This window comes from Mandrillus leucophaeus, unplaced genomic scaffold (assembly GCF_000951045.1).
Source record: "Mandrillus leucophaeus isolate KB7577 unplaced genomic scaffold, Mleu.le_1.0 Scaffold41, whole genome shotgun sequence".
Classification (NCBI taxonomy): domain Eukaryota; kingdom Metazoa; phylum Chordata; class Mammalia; order Primates; family Cercopithecidae; genus Mandrillus; species Mandrillus leucophaeus.
In genome coordinates, this window is record NW_012104365.1 from 664,035 (window position 1) to 675,584 (window position 11,550).

The 11,550-nt window shown below is 41.8% G+C and overlaps 1 protein-coding gene across 3 annotated transcripts; it reads right to left on the reverse strand.

The window, feature by feature from the left end:
- Positions 1-350: 350 nt before the first annotated feature.
- On the reverse strand, positions 351-10,149 carry SLMO2 (slowmo homolog 2 (Drosophila)). 3 transcript variants are annotated; one of them, XM_011992321.1, is made up of 6 exons: positions 9,939-10,149; positions 5,663-5,831; positions 4,397-4,486; positions 3,899-3,969; positions 3,680-3,782; positions 351-2,335 (listed from the first exon to the last, which is right to left on the reverse strand). In XM_011992321.1, exons 1-6 carry the CDS (start codon positions 9,968-9,970, stop codon positions 2,216-2,218), a joined length of 585 nt encoding a protein of 194 aa, XP_011847711.1. In that variant the 5' UTR covers positions 9,971-10,149; the 3' UTR covers positions 351-2,215. The 3 variants fall into 3 exon arrangements, with proteins under 3 accessions (XP_011847711.1, XP_011847712.1, XP_011847713.1); XM_011992322.1 differs by having other exon boundaries at positions 3,676-3,782; XM_011992323.1 differs by lacking the exon at positions 4,397-4,486 and having other exon boundaries at positions 9,939-10,086.
- Between the last annotated feature and the right edge of the window lie 1,401 nt (positions 10,150-11,550).

Genomic DNA, 11,550 nt, shown 5'->3' on the forward strand with positions numbered 1-11,550 from the left:
AGGGCACCCCCTTTCTCGGAGTGACACTAAACCCTGGAAACCCAGTGGAGACTGGCGTTTTCTGTAGTTCTAGGACCTGCTTCCGATGTGCGACATGAGGGAGGGTAAGGCAACAGTTGCCACTGTTGCCCGTAATGGATGGGAAGAAAAATGTGTGGAAAACTCACTGGAGGCACAGGGGAGCTGCCACGGGGCCGGGAAAATGCTCATCTCAGTGCCTATGATAGAAGCTCTAACCCAACGCAATGAAGGCTCACAGTCTAGGAATTAAAAGTGTTTCTGTCATAAAGAAAAGAAGCCTTTGCCCTTCACCTTTAATTACTAAAAAGAAATTATAATCAGGAAAAACATCACTTAAAAGAAAGTTTTTATTAACAAAAGTTTTTCTTAATCCACATATCAACTTTCGTATTAAATAGTCCAAGGGTTTCATTTATGAACACTTATTCCAGTTTAGTTCTCTTAAATTCATTTGCTTGTTGTGCATTTATGTTTAACTGCATTGGAAAATGAAAATTTATAGAGTTTTATCATTAGGTCAGAGTTTAAAAAAAATCAAAGGATAAGGATTTAAAAATCTCCATCATTAGGTCATTACACCTTTTTCAGAACAAGGATAATTTGCAGAAATTATACAAAGCAGATTTTCATCAAGTATCAATTATTTAGCGATATTTTATTTAGCTGAAATGTTATTTCACTTGTAAAAACTATCTCTGGTTACAAAAAAATAATCAGAAACCTTATTAAATTTAACCTGCTTTTACAAATGTCCTAAGAAATCTTAAGCTAAACAATGTTTAAGTAGGAAAACGATAATTTAAAAATAGTTTGTTATACTATTTCTGTGGTTTATGTACATATATTAACTGGTCTCTTTGATAGAAAACATGACTAGAAGTTTATCACACTAAGCACTGTAAAATAAAGGCAAGAGCTAATCATCTTCTAACAAAAATACTCTATGCAACAATTGCAAATGTCAAAGCTATTATTTAGTGGTTAATTGCCTGCTACAATATATAAAACAAAGTACATTTACTAGATTGTTTTTCAGTTTGCAGCAGCCCTCCTGACATCCCAAATAAGGAATTCCCATAAGTAAAACCTGCAGTGCTATTCACGTAGTGGTTAGTTTCAGGCCAAGCCTCCCCCTACCATTATCCTTGTTCTTCCCCACCACCCCCAAATCCTGCAGTGGCACCATATTATTAAAAACACTAAGTACCTGGGGTTTATGCCTCAGAGCAAGACATCATTTGAGTAATTTCAAATGATGTACAGCTCCTTCATGTAAAAAAGATGTTTTGTGGTCACAATTACTTCAAAAAGTAATTATATTCAAATAACCTGACATATGCCTTAGCAATTACAAAACCATGATTTTGACACATGGCAATTTTTAAGTTAGGCAAATGTGAAATGCTAAAAGATGTGAACAGCTGTTCTTCTGTTTAAGTTAGAGCGCTGCAAAACTCAGGTAATTACTTTATTTTTTTCGGTTAACATAACCAGCCCACGACACAGCATACTAAATCACAAAGTACAAATCCAAGGAAGTTAATACCTTTACTAAGTCACAAAACTTTGGCAAATCAATACAGTACTCTTTTATAATGAAACCATACTTTTGTTGGAGTCATGTTACTTCAGTGATAATTTTTCACTACAAAAATATTTAAGTACCAAATCAAAACACTGGTTTTTAATGGTGGTTTATAGCAGAGTAAGGTATTTTACACAAAAAATATTTTACAACTACACAATTTCTCCTTTTAAGTGAGCTCCCTTGTGCAAGCTGTTGAAGTGTACAGCAGCAGGGCAATGGGTGTCTATAGGAGGTGGCTCTGCTCTGTTCTGGGGTTGGTCCAAAGTCAGGTGGAGTTCCAATGTACGAAAAGCTTGAAAATTCTACCTTAAGGAGACTGAATATCAATACCAGTTTCCAAGAAGTTCTTGTTCAGTTTTCACAGAAATATTGGAACCCTCAAAATCAAGATAGTAATTTCAAACAACATTAATTTCAGATGATCCCTTTTATTTAGAGGCCCTGCATCTGTTTAGATCAAGTCACATAGCCTTACACCTACTTATAAAAAAACAAAAAACAAAAAACAAAACCCCAAAATATAGTTGTATTTTTTAAATAACAAATAAATATATAGTCAGCTTGGAGAGACCTGGAGTACTCGATGTTGTTTACCAACTGTCATGATCACTTCTCTGCAAACGCTGCTGCTGCCATTGGAGTCCTTATGGTTCCTCTTGCTGAGGCTGTCAGTTCTTCAATCTCAGCATTTAATTTATGTATTACCCATTCCATTGCTTCTCGGCCCTTAAACAAAAATCCAATACATTTATTGTTACTGAGTGAGAGCAAAGGCATATATCGAACTAATGACACACCAGGAAGTAACAAGGAGTATGACAAGTTTAACTCAATCTCAGGATGACAGATCGTTTTTGTCCTGGCTTTTTCTTTTCTAATGTTATTTAGCAAACATCAAATGCCTTGAGCAACTGGCTTGATCCATAAACTGACTTTTATTTTGTATGCAAAAGATGTTCTCAAATGAATCTACAATGACAGAATGTCTTATTTGTTTCATGATTATAGTGGTCCCCTTTTTAGGGGGACAAGAAGGTCAAATCCCTTTTCTTTATATTGTAAACTAAAATCCTGTACAAGGGATCTGGTCCTCAACTCCCTCCTCACCCCTTCTTTCCTAGTGTTCTATGCAGTTCCTTGAAAAACAGAAAGAGCACTCCCCACTTCCTGTTCCAGGGCCTTTGCACACGCAGCTCCTCCACCTAGAACACTTTTCTTGGCATACCGCTGGCAATCCACCTGCCCCCATTTGGCGCTCAGCAGAAACATCAGTTACTGAACACTCATTAAGCACTCTCATACCTTTCTGTACCTTTTCTTTCCTAATGAAATGCTGTGTGATTAATTTCACCTGCCTCTTAGTTCCACGAGGGCAGGGACCACATTTATTTTGCTCCCTGCTGTATCCCCTGTCTAGCCTAGCACTCTGCATGGCACAGAGAAGGCATCCATGAGTATCTCCTGATAACTACATTAACCATGTGTTATGCAACAGTGCATTAGGCATCTTTCTCTAAACTTACTGTTTTAGATCATGCATTCTCAATAAGCAAAAATTGGTTCTTGGGGGGGGATGGAAAAAATTTCCCTCTTTTATGTATAAAGTCCACACATATGTATATGTTACATAACTTAATGGAGGTGGCAATTAGGGAAAATATGTCTCAAACGAGTTGGGGGGAGACAATAGTGAAAAAGGTTGAGAAACAGTGCTTTAAATGACACACAGCTACACATCATTGAGTACTTCCTGAGTGCTGGGCCCCAGGCTACACACTTTCCATATGTTATCTCATTTACTCCATGCAAACCCTGTAAAATGGGTAATCTCCACTTCAAAAACAGGAAACTGAGGCATAGAAAGGTTAACTTAATTGCCCAAGGTTAAAAGGCTAAAAGTTAGAGCTTGGATGTGAACCCAGAGCCTTGGTAAGTAACTGTCCAATGTGCTGCAGTTTCCTATGGTAGAACTGGCAAGGGTTGGCTTACAAGGACACATGTGCAGTCAGCACCCCATTCCATTCCCACGAAACGAACCAGGGATAATAACCAAGAAGCAGCCTCACTTACTTTACTAGCGTTTGAGGATATCGTACTTGCCATCAGTCCTTCAAGGTAACTGCTGAGGCTAACGCCTTTCACAGTGATTATGGCTTCTTGAGTCAAAACAGTTCTGGAACAAAACATATTCATACAGATTCAGATGATCCAGCTTTCATTTTCAAAAAACTTGATAAAAAAAACTTAAACACCCTTTACAATACATTTGTTAAAATATTTTTTACTCACTTGTCTGGATCCTGAGGATGTGGTTTGTATATAAGTCTCTCATCTACTGAAACCATGTTTGTAAATGAAATCTACAGAATGAAAAAAAAAAAAAAGGTCAAATCATTTTGGAACTGAAGATTCAAAATGTTGCCAAAATCAACACACAAGCCAAAATCTTACTAAACATATAAAACAACAAACAAACCGCTGCTATTATTGCATAAACTATTCACTGTCTACTTTTTCTTTAAAAAGTAAAGTTGAGGAAATAAAGTATAATAATGGTAATACACATAATCCCAAACTCATTTTATTGAGTGCCATCCCCTTAGAGATAGGCAGGATCATGAGAGCAGGAAGTTTGGAAGCGACACCCAGGGCCAAGTCAGGCTAGCACATAAGCAGGGATTCTCTGACCCACACCATGAACATGCACTCACTTCTATGGCAACTAGGAGAGAGACAAAGAACTCAGCCAGATAGTTAGAAATGAAACAAAAGGAAGCCAAGACTTACATTAGTAGATTTAAGTTCCATTGTTTTCTCTACAGGATCAACTACAGAATGTTCTTGCACATATGTTTTCGTTCTTGCTGCACCAATAAGCTAAGTAAAACATTCAGAATTAGGAATCAGAGGAGGAAGAATTTCTTACCAAGTGTACCAATATTTTATTTGAAGGAAAAAATGTGTTACAATATTTTGAACCAAAAATCCGCTTCCTAAAAACGAGAGGAAACAAAGGTCAGAAAGGAGGCCTACTCACATATCATGGATGAGAGGAGACTGCCAGACACAAAAACTTTTCCCAGGGACAATCAGAAACCAGCCCACTGAGAATGTCTGCAACGTGAGGCACCACCCTGAATCTGCCGCAGTGCGACAGTGGAGCGCTGAGGCTGAAATATGGAAATCAGGTTTGGGGCAACATGGCAGCTAGAAAAAGGAGAACTCAAAGGCATCTATCAGCATCGTCCTAGAACAGCCCAAGTGAGGGGGCACCTCAGCTTCATTCTTCAGACAGAAAAACAGCTTTCTCATGATGGAGGATCACACATCAGTGTCCACTGTCACTCCCTGTGCTGTGACCCTAAGCCCACCCCCAACTCTGCTCATTTCTGTGTCTGCACTATGGTTTGCATAAAGGAGGCAGTAAGTACATTCCTATTGAAAACGTGTACTTTAGTTTTCTTGGTGAACCTACTCTCCATAAAGAGCCCCTCTAAAGAAACCTGGATCCACTTATTACACCAGTTTTCTCACATTATGGTAAACTGGCATTCTAGTTTCTTCCTGGTAAAATCTGCTCACTAAAGCCTGTTCATTCTTAAGGGAATAGAATTTTCTAAATGTACAGGAAGGAATTCCAGACCTTGGAACAAATGTGGCAATAACAAGTCCGAGAACATACTCCTTAAGGTACATAACCCACCACTGACCACAGAACTGTCACCTAACAATTATGACCAGACCATTACTGCCAAATCTTAGTATTGGTCTCAAGTTGCTGGCAAAAGCAGAAAAAGCAGAATATAACTCCTTTCAGATTACACAGCATTAGCTGGCTTCCTTAAGAAAATTTTATCGGGTGCCTTCATGAAGACTGTAATAATATTTCCAATTCATTATATACTCATAATTCAAGTTTATTATAATACAACTTGAACGGATGCAAAAAAATGACATTCAGAATAGGCTCCCACAACCTATTTGAAAGTATAATGCGGTTTAGAAAACTTCTCAACAGCAGTCACATTTCTCCAGGAATAAAGACACACTTACAGACTTCACAATGGAAGGCAGTCCCCACTCTGTGCTGAGAAGTCTGTGGCTGTGCAACTTTCCAGAGGGATCTATATGTCTGTCCAACACATCAACTCCAACCACACTTGGGTTCATAGGGTTTGGGTATTTCTGCATTGCAGCTGTTGTAACAGTTTCCCATGGGTGGCTGCCGATGTGAACCAAAAAACAAAACAAAACAATCAAACATTTAAAAATATGCATATGAGTTAAACAGTTTTTATAATCTATCAAATCATTCATTCCAACGTAAGTTTAATGAGTTTATCTAGGAAAAATTACCTTCTGAAACACTGATGATTATGGGAACCTGATCTACATTTTTAACAGGCTTCAGTATTTTTCCACAATACAGGCTATGTAATAAAACTCCTATCTATAAAGATCAAAGCAGCCTACAAAGCATTACGGTATAGTTTCTCAAACCATCTTTCCTGCCTATCATTATCCACTTTCACATGTAAATTGTTTCTAGGAAGAACCAGTGATTCATGAAAATGTATTTAAAAATTATGTTCTGAAACAAATAGCCAAAAGTATGATTATGCCATTTATTATTTTTTCTGACCCCAATTCTATCAGTTTATAAGGAAGTAAAAAAAGTAAAAGAATGTATGAGCACTATAAATTCTTACAGGGATCACAAAAAGATCCAAAGCATTGATTTCATTATTGAACTTTCCCTTCATTTTAATGTAATAAATAACAGTGGCTTCTCCAGTCAATCTTTATCTATTGTTTTTCTCAAAGGAGTGATTCTGATTTCTGTTTTGAAAAGGTCACTCAATGTAACAAAATGTCCTTAAGGCGCACTCCTAATATACTATTTTCTAATATTCTCTTTTAATATAATAAGCGTTTGCTTATCACCTAGTATTGAAGTGATAATATCACATCACTTGATAACTTGCAGGATCTTTATTTTCTTGAAAAAGCACATGTGTTTGGGTGATTCAAAATGTGACGCACCTTTGTTCACGTCACAACTTCTGTGAATAAGACACTTGTACAAAAAATGTCATTTTCTCCTGCCTCAGCCTCCCGAGTAGCTGGGACTGCAGGCGCCCACCGCCACGCCTGGCTAAAAAAATATCATTTTCAAAAGGACCCCTTATTAAGTACGATCAGTATTAAAGGTGATTTAGTCCACCTGCAGTCTGATTCTAATGCCTTCTATACTACTTATGTGTGCTCTCATCTTCATTTAAAGGAAAAAGACAAGATCTGGGGATGATGTTTCAAGCTGCAATGACTGATAAGCCACACAGCATTACTTTCTATTTTTCTAAAAGTGAAACAAGTAGATATTATTCCAACTTTTTAGAGAACTCAGATTGACAACTATATCTTGTCAACAAAAGGAAAATCTCAACTCCATTGATTTCCCAGAACCCTGAATAACCAGTGACATCATTTTTAATGTTTTCATTATAATATTCTTTTCTCTACAATATTGTACCAATGAACCTCATTCTGTCTTTAGTCTCCAGCCTTATCCAGCAATCAATGCAGGTATATAAGCAGCGTTGCTTCATCAATCTGAAGAGTCCCCACAAATAGAAGCACATAGGCCAAGCACTCTGATTCTTACCAAGGCAACTCTCTAAAATGAAAATCAGATGAACCCTCCCCCGGTCTCCATCCAGTCATATACCATGGTTAACTGGCTTCCATGCCCTTATCTCTTCCTCCAACCCTCTCTAAAAAATTAATAATCGCATGACTTCAGGGTGGTTATGCATTATTTGTAATTTAGTCCATCTCTCCTCTCTGAACCAACTTGAAACCGCTGATGTTGACTTAGCTTGGCTCAAGATTGCTTTATGAACCATAACCAGTTCAAACATTACAAACAATACTTACTATGATTAGGAATGTTCCAGCAATTAATCTGAGCTGTATTAACATAATTACGTGGGAAAGATCTCACAATGGAAGACATTCAAAGACCACACCAAAGTACGATCAGGACCTGGCTATGGCTCACTGACCTGTCCAACTTCTTCACCTTTGAAACGAGGTGAGGACATTATCAACTCCACTGGGGCAGCATCGATGTCTTGATTTACTTATTAAAATGTAATCAATCCAAAGAACAGTGCCTGACACATACTGGGCATCTCTGTATGTTGAAGGAATCAATGAATGACTTCACTTGGATACCAACTACAGGCCTCAGAAGAAAAGTGTTGGAAAATCAAAGATAAGATGTAGAATGATGACTTAGATATTGTTAGAGAGTAACATCCTAAAGATCAGAAACAACACTCAGATTTGTGAGGGGAGATGATGACTTCAATTTTAGATAGGTTGAGTTTGAAGGGCCTGTGGGACAGGAGGGTAGCGATGCCTAACAGGCACCTGAAAATGAAAAGCGAAGCTCGAGAGAGGCTGGAGCTCAAAGTACAGACCCTGGGTGCCATAAATGTATACCTATCATTTGGGACTTTGACCAAACAGCTCAGATTATGTGGGGAGAAAGCACGGATCAGGGCTGCTTCTCCCAGGGCAAAAAAAAAAGGCTGTGACAAAAAGAAAAAAAAAAAAGGCAATTAATACCACAGGTGAAATCCAACACAGGAAGGCTAACAGAATCTTACTGAATATTTACACTGAATGGGAAAAGACAGGGAAGTACTGAAGACAAAGGCAGAAAGAGTGTACAGGGAAGGATGAGCCAGGAAGAAAAGTTAGGGAAGATATGCGAGAAGAAAGTTCTAGGGATACTCAGTGCCAAGAACTTCTGACGCATGCAAACCTAAAAGAGGACTGAAATTAAACATCCTCAGAGCTGAAATGGATTAGTGATGAATGTGACCCGGTTAATGAATATCTCAATGACTACAAATCTTGGGTCTTTTTCCTCCCAGAAAGACTGTAAACAGTAGGGAGAAAAGAAAGCTTCCTTCTGATTCCAATATTCTATACTTTACAGGATACAGCAGGCCCTAGGATGTGTCCCACTAAGTACAAATGCTGACAATGTGTTAAAAGTTGCCTTCAGAGGCTGGGCACAGTGGCCCACACCTGTAATCCCGGCACTTTGGGAGGCCGAGGTGGGTGGATCACTTGAGGTCAGGAGTTCGAGACCAACCTGATGAACATGGTGAAACTCCATCTCTACTAAAAATACAAAAATTAGCCGGACGTGGTGGTGGGAGCCTGTAATCCCAGCTACTTGGGAAGCCAAGGCAGGAGAATCGTTTGAACACTGGAGACGGAGGTTGCAGTGAGCCAAGATCACGCCACTGCACTCCAGCCTGGGCAACAGAGAGAGACTCTGCCTCAAAAAAGAAATAAAAAGTAACAGATGCCTTCAGAGACACTTTTAAAAACATAAATAGCTTTGTAGTATATTTATTTACAAGGTTATACTAATTAAAACGGTGTGGCAACGACATTAAGATCAGCGGAACAGAGCAAGTAACTCGGGAAAAAAGGGATTTCGCTGTTTAAATTTGTGGCTGTTTTGTAAATGGAATCAGGGACCTGGAAGAGGATTTAACTCTCCACATCCAACTGGTTCAAGGCCTATTTTCGTTAGTAAACATTTCACATTATCCAAAAAGATGTTCCTGAACGTGGCCTCAAAGGGATCTAACACGGGTGATCCCTGACGACCGTCCTTTTCCATCTCTCAGATAAAAATGGGTAACCCAGGGTCACACGCTTATTGCAGTCAGAGCTAGACCTTGAATTCCAAATCCAAGGCTCTGCTGCGTAGATGAACGAGTTGTGAAAAGGTTTCACATCCTGGTGGCCACAGTTCACCCGAAATTCACATTCGGAGGTAGAAACTCCACCCAAAAGGCGGCCAGGGAAAGTATACTCTGGAGAAAACCAACACCTCCCTTTTGGGATCCTCGGGTCCACGTCCCAAAGGGGTTTCGCAGGGCGCGATGTGGCAACCCTGAGTGCTGTCAAGGGCCTCGTGCTCCGCGACGCCCCCAGGACCTCAGGAGGCCGCCGGCCCGAGGTTACCTCATGGTAGAGGACAGCCTGGAAGTGGCCCCCGTCACCCTCCCGGTCGCAGGTCTGCCTGGGTCTGGAGGTCGGAGCCGTCCCCTCGGCTAGGGAGCCTCGGGGTCGTGACCTTGGCCTGCCCTCCATGTCGCCAGGGCCCGTAGACTTCTGGGTTCGCTCCCCTTGCTAGGCCCGACGCCTAGAAGCCTCCTGCGGGCCGCCTCTGCCTCGCCTCGACTCCAGGGCCAGCGTGCCCGCCCTCCACGGAGCCGCCCCCGTTCCCCAAACTTACTCAAAGACGTGCTCCGAAGTCCAGATCTTCATGATGCCGGCACCCTGAGCGATGTCCGGGTAGCGCCAGGGGACAACGAGGCACAGAGGCTACACCGGCCCCTGCCCCGCCCCCAGCACTCCAGCCGGCGGCGCAGTGCGCAGGCGCTGTCGGGCCCGACGCGAGGGACGTCCCGACGCGCGGCCCTACGCCCTATCCCGGCCCGGGTTTTGCCCCAGCCTTGCGCGCAGCGCAAGGAAACCCCACCCCTTAGCGCCGGCGCGTGGCGCCGGCGCAGTGCCGCAGACGGCAGCTTCGGGGGCCGGCGCGGGCGCTGTGCTGCGCAGGCGCGGCGGGTGGGGCGGGAGCCTTGACCTCTGGGCAGAGTTGGGTCAGGTCCAGGAGGTGCCTGGGCGCCCGCCTGGCCTTCCTTGTCCTTCTGGCCCAGCATATCCTCGCCTGGCATTTCGAGGCGTGTGGACGCATGCGGTCAGCCTGCTGACATGGATGTTCCTTGTGGTGGTCACTTGTGCAAAATTTCCTGGTGCCCCATAGAAGAGTTCCTGCCACCTCCTGGGTCAGCCCCGGCTGTTGTCCCAAATCCACCAGCCAGCCAGCCGACCAGCTGTGCCCGTCCCACCTGCCCTCCAGGAGCTTGCAGCCCTCGGAGGGGATAAATAAGGCGGGACGCGGAGAAGCTAACATCAGACATGCCCATGAATAATACCCCAACGAGGGGTAAAGTCCGGAAGCACGGTGCCAGGGGTCAGGTGGAAAAGCTTCCTGGCCGGGCACACCTTGCCCTAGGTGCATAGGATGGATCTGAGTTGAGATGTGCCTCCCGGAGAGAGTTCCCTCGTCACCGTTTCTCACCTCGTTGCTGTGCTTCATCACAATATGTTGCATTTTCTATAGCACTTACCCCTCTGACGTCATCTTGTTAATTTACTTGTTATAATTCCCAATCGAACTGAATACTTGAAGGCAAGAATCTTGCCGGTCTTGCTCAAAAATAATTCTCAGTGTCTCATATAGTCACAGCTCAATGATTATTTATTGAAAAATGAAAAAAATCAATAGCTATTTGTGGGATGAATGAATTAATGGAGTCATCTAGTGTATTCGTTGTAACTTCCGCTAGACTGTAAGCCCCTGAGGGCGAGGCTCTTGCCAGACTTGTTCACTGATTTCCCCCTTCCTACACGACAATTATTTGTTGCATCAATGGATGAAAGAATGACTAAGAAGTGCTGGGCCAGGAGGAGGTGGCATGTGGTTTCATTCAGAGATGAGCCTTGTCCAGGGGACAAACTGCCTGGTTTACCTCTCAGAATACGACTTCCCACCCTGCTCTCCCCCACTCTCCACAGCCGTCTACCTCCTAACAGAACAATTTGCCATTTTAAATGAAGGTTATGGAGGAAAATCTTTACATCTAGTTACTTAGAAGCTAGTTAGAAGGACCACCTCATTCTCGTTCTTAGCTTGTTTGATTGCTAAAAACAAATAAAAAGCCAGGTTAATTTAGAAGGGAGGATAATTTTTCAAAATAGCATAAGTCCTTTATACAGGAAAACAAAAATTATATTAGACAGGAAGGAAATAATATGGTTGGGTAGTTGCTAAGTGCAAT